At 54.2% G+C, this 24,097-nt stretch overlaps 1 protein-coding gene across 3 annotated transcripts in view; it reads right to left on the minus strand.

Moving 5' to 3' along the window:
* Nucleotides 1-541: 541 nt before the first annotated feature.
* The window catches only part of RPS6KA1 (ribosomal protein S6 kinase A1), a 30,627-nt gene continuing 7,071 nt past the window's right edge, over nucleotides 542-24,097 (minus strand). For 2 of the 3 annotated variants that reach the window (XM_064731562.1, XM_064731563.1), the window contains 21 exons: nucleotides 14,552-14,605; nucleotides 10,466-10,582; nucleotides 9,557-9,638; nucleotides 9,209-9,289; nucleotides 8,337-8,416; nucleotides 7,632-7,738; nucleotides 7,042-7,079; nucleotides 6,795-6,937; nucleotides 6,236-6,306; nucleotides 5,927-6,015; nucleotides 5,741-5,805; nucleotides 5,301-5,403; nucleotides 4,727-4,854; nucleotides 4,172-4,297; nucleotides 3,931-4,020; nucleotides 3,333-3,491; nucleotides 2,951-3,112; nucleotides 2,573-2,649; nucleotides 2,345-2,462; nucleotides 1,826-1,963; nucleotides 542-1,593 (listed from right to left, as the gene is read on the minus strand). In XM_064731562.1, the coding sequence (XP_064587632.1) occupies nucleotides 1,471-1,593; nucleotides 1,826-1,963; nucleotides 2,345-2,462; nucleotides 2,573-2,649; nucleotides 2,951-3,112; nucleotides 3,333-3,491; nucleotides 3,931-4,020; nucleotides 4,172-4,297; nucleotides 4,727-4,854; nucleotides 5,301-5,403; nucleotides 5,741-5,805; nucleotides 5,927-6,015; nucleotides 6,236-6,306; nucleotides 6,795-6,937; nucleotides 7,042-7,079; nucleotides 7,632-7,738; nucleotides 8,337-8,416; nucleotides 9,209-9,289; nucleotides 9,557-9,638; nucleotides 10,466-10,582; nucleotides 14,552-14,605 (2,151 nt within the window). In that variant the 3' untranslated portion in view covers nucleotides 542-1,470. Of the gene's footprint in view, nucleotides 1,594-1,825; nucleotides 1,964-2,344; nucleotides 2,463-2,572; nucleotides 2,650-2,950; nucleotides 3,113-3,332; nucleotides 3,492-3,930; nucleotides 4,021-4,171; nucleotides 4,298-4,726; nucleotides 4,855-5,300; nucleotides 5,404-5,740; nucleotides 5,806-5,926; nucleotides 6,016-6,235; nucleotides 6,307-6,794; nucleotides 6,938-7,041; nucleotides 7,080-7,631; nucleotides 7,739-8,336; nucleotides 8,417-9,208; nucleotides 9,290-9,556; nucleotides 9,639-10,465; nucleotides 10,583-14,551; nucleotides 14,606-15,976; nucleotides 16,034-24,097 lie in introns of those variants that run through there. The other variant, XM_064731564.1, reaches the window with a different exon arrangement.

Below are 24,097 nucleotides of genomic sequence, written 5' to 3' on the forward strand. Positions count from 1 at the left end.
GAATTCTCCATTTTAGAGCCAACTGGGACTGAACAAAAACCCAAGTTTCCTCTCTTGTGACATGATCAGCTAAAAGTAGCAGAAATTCACATGAGAACCTTTGCTTGCTCCAGTCACATCCTTGAGCTCTGTTTGCAGCCCTTGTAGCAATCCTGCTGCTCCCAGGAACTGCCACCATGGAGCTCTGGCAGTTCCTTGCAGGTCAGACTGGGGTGGCTATTTATTCCTAGCAGTTTGTCTCCAGGTGTTGGTTTCTACAAGCACAGAAGTGTCCTGAGTAAGAAATTCCCCATTTCTGTTGGTTCTTGCCTCATTCCAGGACTGGTTCTGGTCACCTCCCACTGAGAGAAGGTAGCATGAGAGGCTGCCCTAAGCAGCACTGCTGGCTTTCAGGGCCTGGTAAAAAGCTGTGTAGCATTTCCAGAAGGCAGCCAAGGAGCACTGTCCCTGCATAGCACGGAGGAACAACCTGGGAAGGGCGGAAATGCCCGGGGAACGCCGGGGGTCGCTGGTTCTGCAGCTCACAGTCAGTCACAGGACGGGCCCTGAATGACACGTTTATTGTACAAGTCAGAAAGAAACCCTGAGTCACGGCTGGAGAACAAAGTTAAATTAAAAAATAAAGGTTTCAGAGGTTCAGAGGTTCCTGCTGAGGGGAAGGAAAACCCCACATTGTAAAAGCAGCAGCCAGAGCCAGCCCAAAGGTTTGCCAGGGAGGAGGTTCTGTCGTCACCCCCCTGCACAGGTGACAAACTCGGCAGTGATGGGAGAGCATGGAGACAGGAGAGCAGAGGGAAGGAGTGAGCCAGATCTACCTGGCCTGCTGAGCATCTGCAGGAGGGCTTGTTAAAAACGTGGTGTGTTTTGTTCAGAGATCTGAGCTGCTGGCTGGGCTGGGGGAGCACGGAGAGAGGGAGAACAGAGGCTGCAAAATCCACCTTACATGGAACAAACACACAGGACTGAGAAGGGAGGGAGGTCCTTCATGGACACGAGTGCTGCTGGCTGGGAGGCTGCAGGGCTGGCTTTGGGAAATGCATCCAAAGGTTTGAGGGAGGAAAAGCCCCAAAGCCTAAACACAAAGTGTGACACAGTCTTCCAGCTGCTGTGGAGCTGGAGAGGATCAGTTCCAAGAAATGCTGTAGCAACAACAAATACCTGGTCCTACACAGGGAAGGGTGAATCAGAGCTGCTTTTTAGTGCCACTTGACATCAGTTATACATTCTAGTTCTCATATACACAGATGGATTTCTTTATAAATTGACAATTTACACATCAAAAAAGTTTTACAGTGAAGTTCTTCAGCAAAGATCAGTCCACTTGAGGAGGAGCCAGTCTTTCAGGAGCAGGAAGGCACTTGGCCTCTTGAGAGCAAGTCCCCAGGGGAGCCCCTGTGCAGACCCTGCCCGTCCTCTGTCCCCCTCTTCCATAGGTGTGCAAAATCCGGGCTGTTCCTGCGCCGTGGGGCCTCACAGGGTGGTGGAGGGGAGCTTCTTCACCCGCCTCTGTGCCAGGATGGAGGATTCGATGGGCTTCAGCTGAGGGCTTGGCTTGGAGCTGTTCAGCGCCGAGTACGTGGCAGCCATGGCGCCCTGCAGAGGGGCACAGAGGAGTCACTCAGGGGCAGGAGAGCTGCTTCAGACTCACGGTTTACAAGATGGGACCAGAGCAGCCACATCCACAAACAAAGACAGAAGCATCTTTCTTGTTTCTTTAAAGAATCTCCCCTTTCTTTCCTCCCCAAAACTCTGCTTGTCTGTACTGCCTGCCCTGGCTCACACCTCTCCAAACTTCCCTCCTGCTTTCCCACTCCAGATTTTGTACCTTTACAAGCTGAATGTCCTGGTGATTGAGCTGGCTCTGGGGTAAACTGTCCTTCTGGGTTATCCAAGGATGCTGCAGGACCTGCTTGGCTGTGAGGCGCTGGTGAGGATCTACGTGGAGCATCTTTGATACCAGATCCTACAGGCATCATTTGGAAAGTCAGACTTTAGAAGATTTCATAATTTAAATGCAAAAAAAACCCACCTGTGTACGCCCCCAGATTAGGATTTAAATGCAGAGGCCAAGTTAAAAGTCCCCAGACATCAATGTCTTTTTGTATGAAATATGTTTTTGGCAGGCCTAGGGGGTAGAACACAGAGCAAACCCCACATGGGTCAAGCATGAGGTTGGTTTTCCATGCAAATATCACAGCCAGAGCTAAAACAAAGCTGCTGTGCGGAACTTGTGTAGGGTAGCAGCTGCAGTGCTGGTTTTCTTCTCTCTCTTGTGTGCTCCCTCCCCAGCCCGCTCTATATTTGCCTCACAGCAACCCCAACCCCAACAAATATCAAACCCTACCTTGGCCATGTCAGAAATAGTGTCCCAATTGCCCCCACTGATGGAGAACTTCCCTCCTCCTATCCGTGTCAGGATCTCTTCTGGAGTGTCACTGGGACCATTTGCAAAGGGAGTGCAGCTGGGGAGAGAGGAGAGAGCCCTGGCTTACTGACGCAGGCAGGAGGAGAGGCACAGCTGTCCCCACAGAGCACACTGGGACAGGGGGCACAGCCCCAGCCACTGCCTTACCCTGCCAGCATCGTGTACAGCAGGACCCCCAGGCTCCAGATGTCACAGCCCTCGTCGTAGCCTTGGCGTTTCAGGACCTGAACAAGCAAAGGGAAAAATGTGTGTTTGCTTCCTGTCATTGAGCTCATTTCAGAAGAGGGGCTTGACCTGGCTGCAGTCCATATGCAAAGCTTCCAGAGCCGGACAGAACAGCAAAGTCTGGGACTAAAATATCAGGATTCATAACAGATTCATTACTACAAGTGTTATTTCTGCAATTGCCTCTTCCAGGGCGGGATGGAGATGGGAACAGGGCAGACCCACCGTGCCAGGTGGGAGCACAGGTTAGGGGAGGGACAAGGGGACTGCTGGAGGGTCTCAGGTCAGTAGGGTGCTCACCTCGGGTGCCACGAAGTTTGCTGTGTAACAGGGGGTCATGAGGAGCCCATTGTCAGCCCTGAGCTGCTTGGCAAAGCCAAAGTCACAGATTCGGATGCTCTCAGGGTTCCCTGATTTATCCACGTAGAGGATATTGCTGGGCTTCAGGTCCCTGTGAACCACCTGTGGAGCCAAAAAAGGGCTGTGCTCATACTCCACAAAAATAAAGGTCTGAAAGCCGCCTGAGGTCACTCATCCCCTGCCTTCGCCCCACATCTACTTTGCCTAGAGGGCAACACCAGCAAGAAATAATTGTCATGATGGGCAGTGTTACTCCTGGGAGGAGAGGGAGCACAGTGTAATGCCAGGGAGCTTCCAGGAAAACAGTCGTGACCACACTCACCCCTTGGGAATGCAGATACTCCACTGTTTTACAGATCATGTGCAGGACTGAACTGGCTTCTCTCTCCGAGAAGAATTTCTGTCTGAGGATTTTATCCAGCAGCTCTCCTCCCCTCATGAGGTCGGTCACCAGGTACACGTACTTGCCATCATCATACACCTGCCAAAGAAAACATGGGTAGGGTGACCAAAATGTGCTTCCACAGCTTCCTTTTTGTACTCCCATCACCAAGGAGCACACAGGGATCAGCAGAGGTGGCTCTGGGGATGCTTCCCCACCCCAGAATCATGGAATATCCCAACGTGGAAGGGCGCCGCAGGGATCACTGATCCAGCTCCTGGCCCTGCCCCAACAATCCCACCCTGGGCATCACTGGCAGAGCTGTCCAAGAGCTCCTGGAGCTCTGGCAGCCTCAGGCTGTGCCCATTCCCTGGGGAGCCTGGGCAATGCCCAGCACCCTCTGGTGGGCATCTTCTGAGAGAGAAACAGCAACACGTGGAGCTGGGTCGCTGGGCTGCCCCTGCTGGGGCTGAGCTCTGCTCCCACCAGCCTGCCCTTCCTAAACCAAAGCAGGGGAAGTCTCCCAAGCCACACTCACATCTTTCAGGGTGATGATGTTTGGGTGCTGCCCGTACCGCAGCAGGATCTCAATCTCCTCAGAAGGGTCTCGCTTGCTCTTGTCAATCACCTGCAAGAGTAGGGGCACACTGCAGCCACCACAGATGGGGAAGGGGCCAGGACAAAGCACACGAGCTGAGTTTGGAGCCTTGCAGAGCTCCTGTACCATATCCACTCTGTTCCCTCATCTCTCTAGCTCTACAAATGCTTAAGTCCCGGACCTTGACTGCGTACTCCATGTTGGTGGCCTTGTGGATGCAGCGTTTGCAGACGGAGTAGGAGCCGACGCCGATGGCCTCCTTCACCACGTACCCGTCGCTGAACTGGACGTTCTTGCCGTGCAGCTGCTGCCAGGGCACACAGGACAGGTTCAGGGAAGGGTTTGTGCAACATGATGAGTTAATGCAGCACAGAGAGAGCTGTCAGACTGTCTGCTACATCCCACAGCTTCTCCTCCCGGCGGGGAGCGGGAGGAGAGGAGAACAAGGCAGATATAGGTCAGTGGGCCAACGCTGCCTGCACCAAGCACGGTGCCTTTGCCTTTGGCTGCCCAACCCACAGGCATTACAGACCCCCTGCCAGCACAGATCCACCTGGGGACAGGAAAGCCACAGCCCCACACTGCCCTGACAGCCTGTGCACAGTGTGGCAGTCAGTGGTGATGAAAGAACAGAAGGCAAGAACTCCAAAGAGAACAGCCTCAGGCTCCAGGTGGTGCAGTGATCCTGGAGCATCCCTGCACCTCCAAAGAGCTGTTCCTCTGCCCCATTCCTTACCTGCACAACTGAATGCAGGGCAGGCTGGGGAGGGTGGACTTTGCCATCCTCCATTAACCCGGTTGCCACGAAACTGAAGCCTCGGAAGAGCTGATGGGCCCCTGCACTCGGGGGCACACCCGGGGAATCTGCAGTGGGAGAGACAGCTCGAGAAGGGCCTGAGGAGCAGAAGCCTCCCCCTTGCTCCCAGGAGCTACTGTAATTTATTTCAGACAGGATCCACACCAGCAGCACTGAGTTTACTCCTAATATCCCACCGAGAATCATGGAATTGCCCAGCTTGGAAAAGCCCTCTAAGATCAGTGAGTCCAACAATTCCCCCAGCACTGCCAATGTCCCCAGGTGCCACATTCACATGATTTTTAAACCCCTGCAGGGATGGTGACTCCACCACTGCCCTGGGCAGCCTGTGCCAGGGACTGACAACCCTTTTGGGGGAAGAAACTTCCCTGATGTCCAGCCTAAACCTTCCCTGTGCAGAAACCTTATCCTGCTGGTGCTGGATACTCCCTGGTGTGAAGTCACAGAGTGACATCTCACAGGAAAGCTGGGCTTTGCCTCAAGTTGTACAAACCTTTTGGTGTCCGTGACGTGAACTCCGTGTCAAAATAAAAGGTGTCATCTGGCTGGCCCACTGCAGGCTTGAAAGGGGGTTTGATTTCCCTGCGGTACAGCTTCTGCAAAACACACAAAACCCAAAAAACAGCTGCAAAAACAGCTTGGAAGTGCTCCCACAGGCACCTTCTCCCAAAGGGTGCAAAGGCTGGTGAGGAATGAGGGCCAGGAAGAGATTTTGTGAAACTCTGTGTCTTAGCATTCTGCTACAGCTCAGGGAGGTATGAGACAGTTACATGACAGAGAATTTTGGTTTTGGAAAGGGTTATTGGAATGGATGGGGACAGCGGTTGGTGGCTCTCCCATAGCTGGCCAAGCATCAGGACTGTGCTATTCCTGCTGCTAGAACTGTGTTACTGTTGCTGAGTGGTGCTGAAATTTGCCCTTTCTGATACTCACGTTCCAGTCGATGGTGGAGTAGAAAGGGTGGCGCTTGATCTCCTCTGCCCCATCTGGCCCAGAGCCTGCAAGAGCCACCACAGGTCGTGTTGTACTGAACCCCCAACAAGGCCAAGGGGACAGCCAGGGAGGCAGCACAGCCAGGTGTCACAGAGATCCTCAGAAACCAAAAAAACCTGATCTTACCTAATCTGTTGGCTGGATTCCTTTTGAAAAGGGCTCGCAGGAGACTCTGAGCCTCAGCGCTCAGGAACTGTGGCATGCCCAGTTTCGCTCTGGGGAGGAAGTTATGCAATCAGCTGCAGGTTTGAAGAAAAGCCACAAGGCATCTGCAGCACCTCCACCCCTAAAATGCCCAATCATCTCTCTGGCATTTACACTGCACCCTTTAAATGGATGGCTGATATGGCACCACTTGCCAAATAACGCCACAGAATTTCAAGAGCCCCCACTTGCAACACCCCTGATGTGCAGACAGGAGGGACAAACTCTTACTTGAGGATGAGGGTCATTGTCTCCTTACGGTCCTTCCCCTGGAAGGGCAGTGCCCCTGTGAGCATTTCAAACTGGGAGGGAAAGAGAAGAAGGAGGGTCATATCTGAGCAAGGCTCAGGGCTGCACAGAGCCCACTGCCCCTTCCTGCTTGTGAGGGGTGCCAAGGCTGGCTCTGACAGGGCTCACAGGCACGGAGAGTTCCCAGCAGCAGCTTGGCTCTCGGGGTTTGCCTGGGAACGTGTCCAGGCCAGCGCCTGCTCCTGCCGGAGCCCCGGGATCCTGCAGCTGCCAGACGGTGGCACCAGATCTGCACTGACAGCGCGGGCCCGGCGCTGGGGTGGACACGGACACCCTCACACACCCCACAGAGAGCCCCTGCATCCCACACACCCCACAGCACCCCCACAGCCCAGCACAGCAGCCTCGAGGGACCAGCGCTCCTGGCTGGAGGCCTGGACAGCCCCTTAGGGCTCTTTAGGGGTCAGCAGGACACACAGAGCCGTGTCTGGTGTCCCAGGGCAGGGGCAGCTGGCACTGCCAGTCCCGGCAGGGTACCCACCATGAGGACCCCGTAGGACCACCAGTCAGCACTGTGCGAGTGGCCCTGGCGATTGACCACCTCCGGGGCCATGTACTCCACGGTCCCACAGAACGAGTAGGCTTTCTTCTCGTGGTCTATGGCCTCCTTGCTCAAACCAAAATCTGCACAAGAGAAAGCTGTCAGCACACTGCTCCACACAGTTCAAGCAGCTCTGTATTTCAGGAACCAACCTTGCTGGAGCCCAAGGCTCGGTGGAGCCCCTTACCTGTGAGTTTGATGTGCCCCTCCTCATCCAAGAGGATGCTACAGCAGGAATAGAAAAACAAGTTGTTACTGTCTATGTAAGGGCTAGTGAGAACAAGCACAGCAGAGATGGTCTGAGATCATCCTTTGGCTCCCAGAATCCAAAGTTACCTGTCCCTTCTCCCAGTGCTTTAAGCTCCACCACCAAGACAGGAGTGGGACCAGGAGCAGCTCCCTCCTCTCCACACCCTCAGCTTCACAGCAAACCAAAGGCCCCAGAGGTACCTCCTTCTGACCCCCACAAACCCCAGGCAAGGATAACCAAGCTGGAGTGGGCTCTGCAGAGCCCACCTGGTCCCTTCTCCCTCTGAAGGCTCCCATGCCTAACGCAGGAGCCTGGAGGCTGCCATGGATCTCTGCTCAGCCTGTGGCACACACAGCTCCCGCCTGGAATCACCGATCCGAGGAGCAGCAGCCTTGGATTGGCACCAGCACCTCCCACGTGTGCAGCCCCAGGGCACCCTCCGGCCCCTCTGGAAGGTGGGAGCTGTTCCCTGACTCCAGGCTGGGCTGCTTGCAGGGCTGGGATCCTGCCTCAGCTGCCACACGTACTTCTCTGGCTTGAGGTCCCTGTAGATGATCCCCAGGCTGTGCAAGTGGTCGAGTCCCAGTGCCAGCTCTGCCAGGTAGAACTTCACATCCTCCTCAGTGAACATGACCTGCGGGCAAGGGGACAAAGCAGAGAGGTGCTGGCTTACAATGCCAGCAGCTCCCCTGCACCCAGGCAAGACCTTCCACATCCATGTTGCTCCCTCCTGCCCTTTCTAAATTTTCCAGACTTCGCCCACCATTCATGGCTTGGATCATGAATGGACCTTAATGGATCCAGTGCCACCCTGCCATGGCAGGGACACCTCCCACTGTCCCAGGCTGCTCCAAGCCCTGTCCAGCCTGGCCTTGGACACTGCCAGGGATCCACAGCTGCTCTGGGCACCCTGTGCCAGGGCCTGCCCACCCTCCCAGGGAACAATTTCTCCCTTAACTCTAATCCAAAATGAACTTCTTTTCATTCTTGTTCTTTAGGAGATGCTCATCTGAAGCTGTTGCAGGGGTGCATCCGCCACCTGTGCTGCTGCTGCTCTTCTGCTGGAGCACAGGGCTCCCACCACACCCTCTCCTGGTGCCAGCTCTGGACCAGCAGCAGGCTGGAGGCTGCTTTCACCCTCTCAAGGACTGCAAGGCTCAGTTACTTCTCCAGGCCATGAGCAGAGATGAGCTGAGCCACAGCAGCCCACCGAGATGCCAGAGCATACCCACCTCTTTGGAAAGCCGAGTGAAAAGGTCACCTCCTCTGAGGAAATCCAAGATGAGGTACAGCTTCCCCTCTGTCTGGAATGCTGAAACACAAGCCAGAGCAGGAATCAGAGCCCTGCACTGAGGGAGGGCTCCGTGGTGTTACATTAATCACTTAAATCCCAGTGGCTCCAGCTGGGCACATGCCCTGCGTGGTTCCTGGGTCAAATGCAGGTAGGGCTGATGGGGTAAAGGAGATGGCCTGTTCCTGCTGCTGAAATGGGAGCTCCCCACAGCACTCTGGCACTGCAGAAAATCCTCATTTTATAGGGGTCTGGTTCCCTTTCCACCAGCAGTACCTTCCTGAAAGGGCTATTTTCCCAGGAGAGGTGCTGGTCACCTTACAGCAACAAAGCTGTCCTTGCCTTTCCCGGAGTCAGAGCATTAACAATGCAGAACTGCAGCTCAGCTAGTTAGCTCTACTTTCTCAGTTTCTCATGGCTTAATGTTCTAATCCCAGGGATTTGATGTTTAAACCTCCACTCCCAGTCCATGCTCAGCTCCCCAGTAACCCTAACCCTAGGCAGTGAAAGCATCCTTGGGCTAAGGCTGATTCCAGGGAAAAAGCTGTGAAGGAAGGCATGTTGTGGCAGTTTTGTGTTCCCCTTGGGATGCCTTTTGCAGCTGCAGTGTGCCTGGGGCTCTGGGCTTTGTGGTTTTCAGAACCCTAGGCATAACCCTAACCCTAGGCAGTAAAAGCAGCCTTAGCTGGAGCAGGCAGTGGGACCACAGATCCTTCCAGGAAAGGATTTCTGTTCAGGGGATTGTGTTGAAAGGCAGCCAGAGTCTGCTGGAGCTGCAGCCCCCCTCCCAACACCCCAGGGAGCTCCACTCACCGTAGTGGAGTTTCACCACAAAGGGATGGTTGACATCAGCCAGGATGTCCCTTTCTATCTTTGTCCTCAGTCGGTCCCGCACTGTGGGAAGAGAGGAACAGCTCAGACTCAGAAAAGGGCCCTGGCCAGTGTCCTGCCCCATCCCAGCCTTGAGCACCAGGCTGCTTGAGCCAGGCATTTCCCACCTCCGTCATGATCCTCTTAAATAGAGGAAAGAAAAGGAGGATGTTTTGCTGGGATAAAGATGCTTTTCTTTCACCCAGCCCACCCCAGGCCAGCAGTGACATTTCCCCAGTGCTCTGTAAGTCTCAGAGGGTCAGAGCACTGCAGCAGGAGTCTCCTTCCTACCTTTCAGTGTCGCCTTCTTCAGCACTTTCATGGCATAGAGGTGGTTGGTGTCTGGGGGAGTTATTTTTCTCACCAAGAAAACCTGAGGCAGAAAAACACCACATTCACCAAGTACTAAACACTGGCAGTAGGAGCTGGTTGCTTTCCAAAGTGGCAGAGTGTCCCTAAGAAGCTCAAGGTTCCCCATGGGTTTCCAGGGAGGTGCTGTGTGTGGACTCCTCTCACCCCCCAGTGTCATGTTGCACTTTCCTCCTTTCCAGCCTTCCACACCTCCTGACTCCAGCAGCTCCTGTGGGGCTGGGGCTGGTGCCTGGGAGCTGTGAGTGGAGGCACTGATGCTTCACTTTACCACTAAAGCCCTCTGGTTTGTCAGTCACTCCTTGTTATTCAGGTCCTGCATCCTCTGGATTTTTATCTCCTACCCTTCCCTGATGTCTCATTCTACCTGGTTTTAGGCAGCATCAAAAGGACACCACCTGCAAGTGGTGGGCTTGGCAGTGCTACTGGTTGGATTGGATGATCCCAGAAGTCTTTTCCAGCTATTCTCTGATTCTACAAAATCTCTGCTGCATTTTCTCAGGCAGCAGCACACAGTCCTGTCCAAGCCCCCACTGTCAGCTGGCAACTGACTGACACCAAGCTGATTTAATGTGTCAGCAGATGGTCTGTGAGACCTGGATTATTGAAATAGATAAGAGCTACAGGCTACTTCCTTCCTCCTTCACAGAAGGGAAACTGGACCGTAAACAGGGGCCAAACCCAGCCTGGGGCACACAGCAGCAGTTCTGAGAAGGGAGGAACATGCCCAGGAACATTCCTGGGAGTCAGGAAAGTGGTTTTGTTGGGGATGGTTCCTTTCGTCACCAGAATAATTTGCCTGGCACGGCACATAGGAAGAAGTGATCTCACCTTGCCAAAAGAGCCCTGTCCCAGCACCTTCAGGAGCTCAAACTGTGAGGGATCAGCCTTCTCAGAGCCCTCCTTCACATGGTGGGTGATGTTGATTTCCTGCACGACACCTTCCCCCTGAAACAGAGGGCACACGGTTGGCAGGGACTCCTGAGCAAGGGAAAGGAGCTTTCTGGGGTCATGGAACAAGGACTGCAGCTCCAGACTCACGGGAGCCACACGGGAGAGAACCACAAAGGCTGGTGCTTGTCACAGGTATCAGCATCTGCAATCAATAAGGGTAGGGAGGACCAGGTAAATACAGACCCTCCCTCCCAACCACAGGGGCTGCTTTGAACTGCATTTCAGAAGAGTGCTTGAGAAGCACCTTCCTTTTTGAGGCACTGGTTGCAAAAACAGGAGTGTTTATGCCACTAAAAATCCCACAACACAAAAAATAAGGCACTGTTGTCAAAACAGGGCCAGGGCTGGCAAAAATCAGACATGTTGGAGCCCATCTGCTCAGCAATCTGAGCAACTCTGCAACATAAGTCTTAGTGCATCTTCAGCACATACAGATGATGCTTTAACAGACTCCAGCCTTCAAGAAGATTGAGGGGAAGCCAAGGTCTCTGGCACATGTTTTGTTTAAAACACATTATTTTACTTAAAAAAAATAAAGAAGAAAAAATGGATTTCATCAGCATAAGTAGAATAAACTCACCAAGGGATCAGGGCCAGCACAGCCACAGACCCTGAGGTGATGCTGAAACACCTCCTATTCCCAGCAAAACTTTTGGACCCAAAGAACAGCAATAATGTTCAAAAATTCATTAAATTCTGCTGTCCCCAGCCCTGGGGAAGCTGTGGCCAGCAGAGGCTGCAGAAAGCTGGAACTACAATTTATTTTTTTCCCTTGCAGAGTTGGGGGAAAAAATTTACACTTTGTTTCCTAGACCTATTCAGACACTTAGTCTGGAACCACCTCATCAAAGCAGCTTTTAAAGCCAGCCAGGGGCAGGTGCCAGCCCTGCCTGCCCTGCCCAGCCCACTCCCACCCTCCAGTGCCCATGGATGTGGTTGCCCACCTGCACTGAGCTCCCTCCCCACTCTCAGGCTGGGTTTTTCTCAGTGTAGGAAGTGGCTTTGTTTCCATGGAGGGAGCTCTGCTCTCTCCTGTGCTGCTCAGGCACTCAGGGCAGGGGCACAGGAGCTCCCTGGCGTTATCCTGCCTTTCCCTGGGCTTGGTGATCACAGGCAAGAAAGATCCATAATCCCTTAAACAACACATTTTCGTGTTCCTGATCTCCCAGCTTAAACCAGCCACTTTGCACTCCTGGGTCCATCTGGAGGCTGAGTCCCCGCAGGCAGCTGCCGTGAGGAACAGATCCCCACCTCCAGAGCTGCAACAGGAGCTGGCCAAGCTCAGCTCTGCAGGGAGACAGCCCACAGCAGCGAGAGACCCGTTAGGAAGAAATTCTTCCCTGTGAGGGTCCCTGGCAAAGGTGCCCAGAGCAGCTGTGGCTGCCCCTGGATCCCTGGCAGTGCCCAGGCCAGGCTGGACAGGGCTGGAGCACCTGGGACAGTGGGAGGTGTCCCTGCCATGGCAGGGATGGCACTGGAGGGGCTTTAAAGTCCCCTCCAGCCCAGCCCATCCTGTGATCCTCCTACCACTTTGAGAAGCCATTTGGTATCTTGCTGACACAAGGGAGGATTTTCCCTCATGGACTCATCCGCCAGCTTGGAATTCAACACTCAGGACTCTTGTGACGAGCTCCTACAGCCTGGCTGGCAGCACACACAAATCTCCAGCACAAAACCACCCGTGTGCCACGGAGGCCAGCTTCTTCCAGAGTCACAACAACAAACTATCCGAGAAGGCAGAGAAAGAAAAGCAAACCAGAGTGCCCTGAACACCCATGGGAAGCATCAGGAAGGGAAGCAGAGGGAGATGGCAGCAGGAGAGGCAGCAGGAGAGGCAGCAAGAGAGGCAGCAAGAGAGGCAGCAGCAGTGGCAGCAGCAGAGGCAGCAGCAGTGGCAGCAGCAGAGGCAGCAGCAGTGGCAGCAGCAGTGGCAGCAGCAGTGGCAGCAAGAGAGGCAGCAGGAGAGGCAGCAGGAGAGGCAGCAGCAGTGGCAGCAGCAGTGGCAGCAGCAGAGGCAGCAGCAGTGGCAGCAGCAGTGGCAGCAGCAGAGGCAGCAGCAGTGGCAGCAGCAGCGGCAGCAGCAGTGGCAGCAGCAGTGGCTGCGGTACTGACCGGGCTGGAGAGCTGGCTGGGGGCAGGCAGCTGCAGGCTGCAGGGCTTGGCTCGCTGCTTCCTGTGCAGCCAGAGCATCAGGAACGCCCACAAACGGGGAAATTTGGGGTCCCTTTCCATTGTCCCATCCCGATCAACATCGTCTGGCCCCAGGAACTGCGGCCCCAGAGCGGGGCTGGGGGCTCTGCCGCAGCAGCAGCAGGAGCTGCAGGAGCTGCAGGAGCTGCAGGAGCAGGAGCTGCAGGTGGCTGCACCGGTGGCGGATGTGCAGTGGGACCAGACTCAGTCACACAGAGGGAGGTTCACGCTCCCCCTCCCCAGCAGCAACACTTGTGGTTGAAGCTTTTTTTTCTTCAGATTTGCTTTTAAAAAAATAATAATCTCACAGCTCCTCGCTGGCATTTGGGTTCCCTGGCTCAGACAAGGCACTGATAGAAACCACACAGAGTCTCCTAAAGTGATTTCCATCTAATGCTGCCTGAAGTTCACGTCAGGCTGGGAGCTTTGGGTATTTCCACAACAGGGGAAATCGTGAGAAGCCACTTTTCTCTCTAAAACAGAAGTGAAAAACTCGCAAGAACCCACCCAGAAGTGTGATGACACCTTGGAGAGCTGCACATCTCTGCTCTGCCACTGGCACAGGGATGAGGGGGCACCCACGATGGGATTCCTCCAGGAATGTTTGGATTGGCATTCAGTCCTTCTCTTGCCTTATGCTGCACAAGAGCCCTTGCTGTGGAATCTGGAGTTATTTATCTGAGAGTTATTTATCTGAGAGCCACCCTGAAGGTCCATGAGGTGTTTTTAAGGGCATTTCTTGTTTCTGAACCCACCATGGCTCAGATTACGGGCAGGACAGAGCAGAGGTATTTAGAGGGCTCGTTTTGCCTCCTTCCCCCTCCAAACCTGTTCACCTTTGACCTTTCCATCAGGACAGACAGATGTTCCCTGCAGCAAGACCCCAGAGGGTGCTGGTAAGAAAGAGGCCCCTTGAAATGAGTCAAAAGACACCCACACAAAAGGAAATATCCCCGTGTCAGCACTGATTTCTGAATTTCTCCCGAGAGTGCAGAGGATGGAACCAGTGAGACAAATTATGACTGTCTTGCCCCCTGTGCCCCACCACGTGCTCTTTGAGAACTGATAACGAAAGAAACAAATGACTGAGCAGCAGAGAGGCAGCTGGGCCCAGCCCCACCACGCTGCCTGCGGAGCTCCAAGGGCTGGGGCAGGTGCCAGGGCACGGAAAAGCACCTGCAGCTGCTGAACACAGCGGGAGCCTGGTTCACACTGCACCTCTGCATTCTGACACAGCCCTGGGAGGGGAAACCCTGCCCACCCTGTGCTGCCCAAGAGAAGCACCCATTCCTCAGCAGCTCCACGTTCTCACTGTGGGGGAGCAGCAAACTCCTGTGCCTGGGCCTGGCAGGAGCTGACAAATCTCGTTGTGACCAGGACAAATTTTCATGTTGTGTTACCAGCGTGGGAGAGGAGCCTCAGAAAGGCAAGAAAATCTCCCCTGTACATCCACGCACCCAAAAGTGCCCGTTCTGGCTCGCTGACAAGATCAGAAAGCCACAGGAGACACAAATGGCAGCACGGAAAGGGGGTTGGTGTGGGGAGGAAGGAGGAGGAGGACGATGAAATCAAGTCCAGGATGTCACGTGAGCAAGTGAGCAATAGCAGTCTCACAGAGCTGAGAGGGGCTGGCAGGGGCGGCAGGCAGGGCAGGAAAGGGTTTGGTTTGGTTTTCAGAGAGGTCCCTGTGAGCTCTGCTCACCCCTCGTGTGTGGGACAGAATGCAAATGAAATGGATGAGTCTCAGTGAGGCACCCACTGCAGCTCTCCTACCTTGTCTGCAGAGTCCACCAGGTCTTTCTCTATCCAAGTGATGTCAGACTTTGCCTGTGGGACAATAAACAAATGTCAGCACAGAGGGGCTGTGATTGTCTGCTAAGGTTTTCCCAAAGAACTTGTCCAGCAGGACCAGGTGAGCTGTTCACAGCCACTGGGGCGTCTCACTGGGGGAGCCATTGCTCCTTGGGATGTGATTCTGAGCCATGAGGTACCTCCAGGAGAGCAGTTGGTCCCAGTAAATAAATTTATATTGATTTGATTTGATAAACTCAGGGTGACCTGGAGGTGGGACAGGAGCTACTGAGAGGGAGAAGGAAAAGCAAGCCCTGAGGAAGGGAGGAGCTGCGTGAGAACAGTGAGATTAGAGCTAGGAATTAACTGATTTTCAGCTCCAGAAGGACCAAATCAGATCGAGGGGCCCTGCAGTCACCTCTTCCCCTTCCTGCTCTGCACTGCTGTGCCCTCACAGGGGGAGCAGCTGGAGAGAGTCACTGTCCCACTGCTCCAGGAGCAGCAGGGTGACAAATCTGCCAAAGCCACAGCTGAGCCCTTCCTGAGTGAAAAGTCATCACAAGACCCTCAGCAGATCCCACTCCAGGATCCCTCCCACCCACCAGGAAAGCAGCTCCATCCTGGCTCCTTCAGACAGCCCAGCCCGTGCCTGCGATGGGGTGGGAGGGCTGGATTCCCACAAATCCACAAATCCCACGGATCTCTGCAGGTCCAGCCCTCCCTGCTCCTGGGGGAGCACCTGCTGCCACCCACAGCCTCCACAGATCCCTGCACTGCTGGGAAAAGAGACTGGCTTCTCCTGGAAAATAAAAGCCCAGGACGTGTCTCTAGTCAGAGGAGGAGACAAGCTCTGAACCTGCCTGTGCCGCCTTCGCAGGGCACACACGGCTGAGTCACCCACAGCAGGGGCTGGGCACGGGTGGGCAGGGGGTTTTCCCAAGTTCCAAAACAAGTCCTGTTTTCTACTTTCCCCCTTTTTTTGAGGGAGGATTTTACAAGCCAGAAGCCAAGAGACAGGTTTGTTTTTGCTCGCGTTTTGTCACTTTGCCGGTTGAGACCGTCACATCTAAATGCAAGAAAAAAAAACCACCCTGCAAAAGCTCGAAACAGATTCTGCTCTTGGCATTTCACTTCCTATTCATCAACAACTAACCAGAAGCTGTTTTAATTTCTGTTGCTTCAACACATGCTCTGGTCCCAAAACACTCCCAAAATCTGGCAGCACCTAGGAAAGACACTTCTTAGAAAGCAGTCATACCCTCCAAAATGCCTTTTCCAAAAGAGTGCTTAATTAAACCTGGATAAGGTCTGGCTCTGTAGGATCAGGAATTCCCTGGCTCCTTGTGTCCTGCAGAAGAGACAGAGCCCAGCACGGCAGGCAGAGCGGGTATTTTATCAGACACTTGCCTCCTGGATCCTTGGCTTGCTGCGGAAGAGGAGCCTCAGCATCTCCAAAGCTTTGGGCTGTTATCCTCCCATCCTTCCCCAGCTGGCTCCTGAGCTGGCAGCCCCAGCGGCGCCCGGAGCGGCGCGAGAGCCCCGGTGCCGTGGTTGTGTCACTGGGATGTATTTTGGGAGTTTTACTGAAAGGAAACGGCGGTTTCATATGGGGAAATGGCTTTGTGTGGCCATGGCTGCACAATGCAGCAGCCAAACGAGAACACTGGGCGGCTTTACGGGTGCTTAGGCATGGAAAGAGCCATCAGCAAATCTCAGCGGGCTTTTCAGGAGGATCAGTGCAGTCCCCCTGTCACACACACGAAAACAGGCTCAGAAACAACAATTTCAGGCACTGCACAAGGCAGCAACGAGCAACTGAAAGCCTCACTAGTTTTCTTCCTCAAAATTTCTCTACCCCTGCTCTGGACAGCACAAATGGTGATGCAGCAGGGATGCTCTCCCTGTAGGATCAGTGGAACTGCAGCTCTCCAGGGAAAGGGCCAGGAGGCAGCAGCAGCTTCTGGAGCAGCACAGGAGCAAGGTGGACCTGCTGGGGAAGGCCATGAAGATGTTCCAGGGACTGGAACCCCTCTGCTCTGCAGCCAGGCTGGGACAGCTGGGGGTGCTCACGTGGGGAAGAGAAGGCTCCAGAGAGAGCTCAGAGCCCCTGCCAGGGCCTAGAGGAAAGCTGGGGACAGAGTTTTTAGCAGGGCCTAAGTTGTGATGGCACAAGGAGTGGTGGTTTTGTGCTGAAGGAGGTGAGATTTAGATTAGATATAGGGAAGAAGTGTTTTACAATGAGGCTGGTAAAACCCGTGGCTGATAGCAGCTGGTCTCCTGAGGGAGCTGGGAGTGCACATGTGGCTCCCCATTTTCCTTGCACGGAGCAACAACTTCCCCGTGGAGCAGCAGCTCCTGCTCGGGAGGGAGCTGGGATCAGTGGGAAGCACGAGGGGCTGCAGCTCTGCAGAGGAAGCCAGGCTGGAGTTTGTGGAGAGTAAAGGCTGCTCTGTCTGGAACTTTTTTCAAGTGGTGGTTCTCAAAAAGGGGAACAAATAAAGCAAAGAAACCTCCCCACTCACTGCCTGCCCTTCTGCAAAGGCCTTTTTTGGGCAGGGCTGGCCCTTGGCCTCATTTGCAACAAAAGAATTGGCCAGAACCTGGTACTTTTGATTGTATTTCTGTGGTGGATCCTCTTCAGTGCTCCTGGGAGCCCCCAGCCTGAGAAATCCTGCAGGACACTGAGCAGAGCACGGCCCAGGCTGGGAAGGGAAGGGTTCAGCTGGGGATACCTTGGGGCCACGGACTCTCTTAAAATAAAAGGGAGATTCTGAGCAATCCTAGAGGATCTGCAGGGAGAGAGAGGCCTCCTTAGCCTTTAACTCACTCTCAACAAGGGCATTTGCTGACAGACAAAAGCCTCGGGGACACTGGGGCCTGAGGAGGAAGGGACACCGCAGGGTGGCTTTGAAGGTGGAAGTCCTGCACAAAGTCACTGCTACAAACACAGCCCAGGAGCACCGGGGACCTCGGGAGTGGAAATTCCCAAGCAGGGAATAAGGACAGGGGCGGGTTCCTGGCAGGAGGTTTGCAGGAGGGGATTACTGAGAGGGAGCAGGGCTGCACGTTTCACACCGTCCCCGAGGACTGCTACTGCTCTCCTGAAAAACAAAACCAACCAAAAATGGCACAGGGAGGAGAAACCCAGAGGACACAGTCAGGCCTCTGCCCAGTGGGGGTAACGTGGTGTCCAGAAATCCTCAGATCATCAAAGCCTTTGTGCCCAAACCCTTACACAGCCAAGGCAGCTGAAGAAGGGAATGATCAGCTCCATCCTGGCGTGGAAAACATCAGGAGCCTCCCCACACATGGCTTAAACAAAAGTCTGACTCCTGGAAACGCTCTGCCATCCTCCTGGGGGCAATTCCTCCCCACTCACAGAGGCAACCAAACGGTGTAAAATCAACCTGGCGACTCCTGGGAAGGACTCTGCTGCTCCTCCAGCCATCCTGGCTCCCCACAACAGGGTTACAGGCAAACCCCTAGAAAGGGAACACTGCCACGGACAGGCAGTGCCACACTGGCACCCCTCGAGCACATTCCAGCAGGTGGCACTCGGAGCATCTTCAGCGTCCAAATGTGTTTCTCATTTGACACGGGATGGGGGGAGCCCAAAGGCCATTTCATAAGCTCACACGTCATAAACACCCCCCTGGGAAGATTCAGCACCCCTGAAACAGAGGGATCCTGGAGATTGTTAAGGGATGAAGGGTTTTCTCAAGCAAAGCCTGAGGCTGAGGAAGGGAGGAGGCAGATGGTGGCTCACACAGCTGAGCCCCTGTCCTTTTGCTTCACAACATCCTTTTTGATCTGCTCCGTTTTTAACCAACTCGTTTCACAGGGAAACCAAAATATCTTGTTTATGTCAGAGGGCTCAGGTTGGTTTTGAGATGGAGAGCAGAGAGGCTCCAGCACAGGCACCCCCTCACACTCCCAGGCTCCTCCTGCTCCTGGCTCTATCCAGGGCTATGCTGGCAGCAGATCCTGAAAGTTTCTTCCAAAAAAAAAAAAAAATACAATTTCCCCACCCTTTCCACGCACCACAAGCTGCAACTGGCCAGGATCAGCTGACGATGAGCTGTTTGGGCTAAAGATACAAGCTCAGGCAAAAGATGTTCCCAAACTCCAAGGAGACTCCCCAGTGGCTCCGGTGCTGCTGCAGTCCCAGAGCTGTGAGGGGGAGCCAGCAGGACTCTGCACCCAGTGAAACGTGACACTGGAGAGAACACCTCTATCAGCCGGGAGATAAGGGATTACTCAGTTCTGCAGCTTCTACAGAGCAAATCAGCCTCTGGTGGAAAAGAGCAGAGGATGCAGCCTCCCCTTCCTGCAGCCCTGCACACACCTCCCAGCAGGGAGGGAAGCTCTGCTCAGCAAATTCCAACCAGCTCGGGCTTTGAAGGTGGGAAAACCAGGAGACCCCATCCCAGGCTGTTCCAAATGCAGAATCCCACTCTGAGGAACCAGCAGTAAACACCACCTTCATCAGGGCATGGGCAGTTCTGCTACTTTCAGTAGAAAAGCTGAAAACTCTTTCTAGCTGAATTATAAAATACAACATTGGTTTCACAACGAGAACCAAGACTTGTTTGCTGCCCTTGGAGTAACCGTGGGATGTGGAAACTATTCTGTATTGCAGGAGTGCTGGAATTCCACACTCCTCCCACAGCACACAGGCTGCCCTCCCCTTGCAAGGCTCACCAAAAGTGTCTCAGGACCTGGAGAAGCCTCTGCCTGGTACCTGCTGGGGTTGGTCTGTGCAGGCAGGGAGAGCCCAGCCCTCTCCTGCCCTCTGAGAAGGTCACACGTGCTGAGAGAAAGGGATGTACTTTGGGTGTGGACGCAGAGTAAGCAACAAACCTTGTGCAGAACTCAAGCAGTGGTTACCAACACCCAGGAAGTGCCAATACAGCAAAGCATTCTTATGCTTACAACATGGATGGCACAGCACCCCCTCAGGGTAGCTGCTCTGGTCCCAAAGGCCTAATATCATTTAATGTCATAAAACAGAGACAGCACCACCCCTCCATGGCTCAGCGCTCTGGTGGGGGACAGACCATCCATCCCCATCCCAAACATAGAGACTACATCCATCCCCTTCCCAAACATGGGGATCACATCCATCCCCTTCCCAAACATGGGGATCACATCCATCCCCTTCCCAAACATGGGGATCACATCCATCCCCTTCCCAAACACAGAGATCACATCCATCCCCTTCCCAAACATCACACCACAGGGACTGCAGCCACCCCCACACTGGGAATACCGTGTTTTGCCCTGTTCCCCTCAGATGCTATTTTAATGAGCTTTTTTCTCCTCACTCTGTCCCTGTGGAGGCCCCAGGGGTCCCCTCCTGGACCCCAAAGATGACCACTGACCCCAGTGCTGGTGCAGAGCCAGCACATTCCCAATCCATATCCAGGCCAGCCTTTTATGTCCAGTGAAATTCACCTCTCTGACAGCGAGGGGATCAGTTCAGCCTCATCTCAGAGTGTCCTCAGCCCCCTCGCATTCCCAGAGCAGCTCTGCCCACTCTGAGCCTTCAAGCACAAAGAGGGTTAAACCCCCTCCTTTCCTCCTGTTCCAGAGGAGTGGCATTTCCCAGCCGTGCTCTCCAGGACTGGCAAGGGAAGGACCTGGATTTCAGCTGCAGTTGGGAAACCCTTCGTGCCTCAGAGCTGCAATGAGAGCAGCAGGAGCTGCTGCAATCCTCTGCTCCCGCTGCTGGGAGGCTGCCCCGGGCACACCCCGAGGGGACTTCCTACGGGAGAAGGAAAAGGGCTCCAGGCAAGGCAGGAATTCTTAGAGAGCTGGGGCTCCCCTCCCTGGCGGTCCCCAGGCCGTGGCAGCCCTGGCAGGCAGCACAGTGCAGCCAGAGGGAAAACAGCTTTTGCAGCTTCACCTGGAGCTGCGCAAGGAATTCACTGCTCGTGCCCAAGCCAGGCTTCACTTCCAAATACAGCTGGGACTGGGGAAGCCGCCGGAGCTTCAGGCAGATCTGCCTGTGTGTGCAGGGAGAATCCCAGTCAGCATCCTGGCCAGCCAGGGGCCCACAAACCCAGCCAAGGGCACTCCACGCTCCCAGTTGCTGGGGTGGATGACCCAGTGACCCGAACCCAAACTCTGCCCCCTTCAAAAATCAAATATCAATGCCTTCTTCAGGGTTCTCTCCAGTGCCAGCCCTCACCACTGTCCCCTCCAAGTAGAACACACAGTAACAGATTTTCAGGGATTTATTTTCCTTCAGTACAAGAGGCTTTCTGGAGACAGAACATGAGGCAGCTTCTACAAACTCACCAGGGGGATGGAAACGGCAGAGAAGAAACCGGAGTGGTTTGGATGGGTCAGGGACCATGTGGGAGGGCTGCTGGAGCAGAGTCTCCTACATTCCTCGTGTGCAAGTCCTGTAAGCTGACCCCTCTTCAATTATCCCTTAGAGTCTGCAGCTCATCAGAGACTGCTCCTCAAACAGGCATTTATTTGTGTTTTCTAAGAGCTCAGAAGCTGCTGCTCGCCTCAGCCCAGCCCTGCCAAGGACACAGAGCAAAGGCTCTGCCAGGAACAGGCCAGGCAGCTGTCAGGCACTGCTGGAGCAACAAACCCACTCAATTCCTTCAGCTGACAAGGTAGAGCAGCCAGTTTGAGCTCAGAGCTTTACCAGTGACAGGCTGGAAAAGCCAAATACTGAGAGTGGCCACAGCTGCTGCCCAGTCCCTGCAGCGTCAGGGAAATTTCCAGGCAGCACCACAGCACACTGGAGATGTTCTGGATGTTCTGCTCCCACGTCCTGCCCAGCCACAGGGCCAGTCTGGCCAGAACACTGCTGGCTGGGAGCCCCAGGAGAGGGGCAGTGGGCTGAGAGGGGATTTGCTGAGGTACCTGCCCGTTCCCACAGCTCCACGGATTTCCAGGTCCTGGAGGAACCAGCAGCAGCTGTGCAAACACACAGAGCACAGCACTCACTTATTTGTTTTGAAACCCTTCACGTTAAGAGGCTGAGATTAGTGGTGTCCAGCACTGACCAGGATCACAGCACTGGATGTGGGTCCTGTCCTGGAGCTCAGGGCAGTGCTGGCACCAGAGCCCTCCCTCACCTGGACCCTCACAGGCCAGGCTGGATGGGGCTTGGGGCAACCTGGGATGGTGGAAGGTGTCCCTGCCCAGGGCAGGACCTGTCTGCAAGCTTTGGGTCAGGATAAACCATCAGGAGCTACACAGACGTGGGGAAAAGCCTCATTTCTCCCCGTGCTGCACTGCCCCAGCCAGGCTCAGCCTGGAGCACCTCCTGCCTGGTGCCTGGTGGGGCACAGCACTGCCCTCATCCAGTCTCAAAGGTCCCTTTTATGGTGCAGAGCTGGGAGAGCTCAGCTCTTCCTTCCCCAGCTCTCCTGTGCTCTGTGATTATCACCCCTGAACAAGCTGATCAGCACCCTCAGCCCGTTCCCCAGAGAGAGTGTGGGCACGCTCAGCACTGCAGCTCCACTCCTCTGCTTTTCATGATGAAGTGATTTCACTAATTGGGTGTTGTACTTCCATGTACAATTCCTCATGCTTGGCACCTTCAGGGAGCACAGGCTCACCCCTCAGCCAAGCTGGCTGCAGAGCAGGCTGAAAAACCCCAGTTATGAGAGCTTCCATTTTCCCACTGAATTCAGCTGTTCCCCAGCTGAACAAGGACCAGTTTCACCCAACCTGGCAATTAAAATTTGGAGAACACAGAAGAGAATGAGGTTCTGTACCCAGAGAGGCTTTTAATCACTACCACCAAAGAGGACGAGAAAAAATCCATCCTTGTACCCATCCTGCACTGGATCAGCAGCCTGGTGTTAGGGATGTGGCCACGATTAACCCTGTTTTCAGTGCAAATTCAAAACGCTGCCTCATCCCATCACTGTGAGCACTGACTCTTCCCCAGCCCCAACCAGCACAGGGATCTTGCAGACATTCCCCAGGCAAACACTGAGGAACGGGGCCTGCAGGGACTTGTGTACCACAACTGTTCTTGAAAGGTAGAAAACACCAGAGCTTGTGATACACACCAGCTGTCCTTGCTGGGAAGCTGAGCTGGAGCTACAAAAGCAGCAAGAAAGTACCAGAACAGGGCCAGCCTGGCCCAAACCTCGGTACCTCTGCAGTGACCACTGGAGTTTCAGCTGAGACGGCCACAGAGGTTCACACTCCACCAATCTCACAGCACCAACTGCGAGCTTCCCGACTCTTTTGAGGAACTCTTGGATTTCCTCCCTTTCCGAGAGCCTTTGGTTGTGGCCCAGGCACAGGAGGGCTGTGCTTTGGCAGCGTCCTGCTGGCAGGGCCGGGAGGGACAGCGCTGCAGCGTGGGCACGCAGCGATCGCCGCTGTCGCCGCTTCAGGTTATTTTTAGCAGAGATCACAGAGTGAGCTGCAAAAGGATAGCACAAACCTGGAAAAAGGTGCCTCTCCCCCCTGCGTGTGCAGCTCTCCACACACAGCACAGAAGGGTGTGGGAGGGAGCCTGAGCAACCTTCAACGTGAGAATGGCGATGGCCACTGCGTAAAGCCAGAGCCAGGAGCTGCTGCTGATGCCTACCCACAGAAAGAACCGAAACACACAGATATTCTGGGTGCAGCCTGCTCCCCCATCTGCAGCATCTCAGGGCAGAGCTTGCCCTCAAGCTGAAGGTATGTGTTTACAGGAGGGATTTCATTGGTGCTGGTAGCAAACATACCTTGTACAAACTTGGAAAACGCCACCGAGGTTATTTCAGGAGCACGCAGCAGAGCTTTGGGTGCTCAAAAGTTACCCAAAATGGGATTGTCAGACACTGCTCACAGGCATTTTGGCCACAGGGCCTCAGGAAAGTGGAAAGCAGGACACCTAAGGCAGCCCAGGGCTCCTGAGGCTTCCCTGCTCTGGGATGTTGGAGAACTTGCCCTCTGCTCTGCTCCAGCTTGGACTGAACGTCCATGACCCACAGGGCAGCAAAGGGAACCTCAAATGCTTTTTGGCTTCTATCTCATGATCTTTCTGTGGCATGGCACCTACAGATGGAATCAGCCAGGGTTTCTCTCAGTGATGTCCTTCAAAGAGGAAAAAATCCTAAACGATTTTTAAAGAAACATCCGTCAGCAGCATTTAGGGAAGGGCAGTTTAGCCAAGTGTTTGAAGATGAAAGAGGCAAAGTCTCAAACCTTAAAAACCCAGCTGGAATCCAACCAGAAGACACAAGATTCCTTTTTCCTCATGCCAGAAATGCAGGCACAGTGAAGAGTTGTAAACCCACTGCTCTCAGGGGAGGGAAGGGCAAGTTCCATTGACCTGAATTCATCTGACCCAAAGATTTCTTTGCAAGCCACTGAAGAAGTGCCAGGCAAGCTTCAGAGTGGAACAGAGGCAGAACAGGTAGGGGAGATGCACTGGCGCTGGTAGAAATCCACAAACATCCCAGGGAAAAAAGAATGGCTGAAATGTAGACAACTGGGGTTTAGGTTTAAATATCTTTTACTAAAAATACAACGTAACCAGCTGGAAAAACAAGGCAGCAA

This window comes from Zonotrichia leucophrys, chromosome 23 (genome assembly GCF_028769735.1).
Source record: "Zonotrichia leucophrys gambelii isolate GWCS_2022_RI chromosome 23, RI_Zleu_2.0, whole genome shotgun sequence".
Taxonomy (NCBI): domain Eukaryota; kingdom Metazoa; phylum Chordata; class Aves; order Passeriformes; family Passerellidae; genus Zonotrichia; species Zonotrichia leucophrys.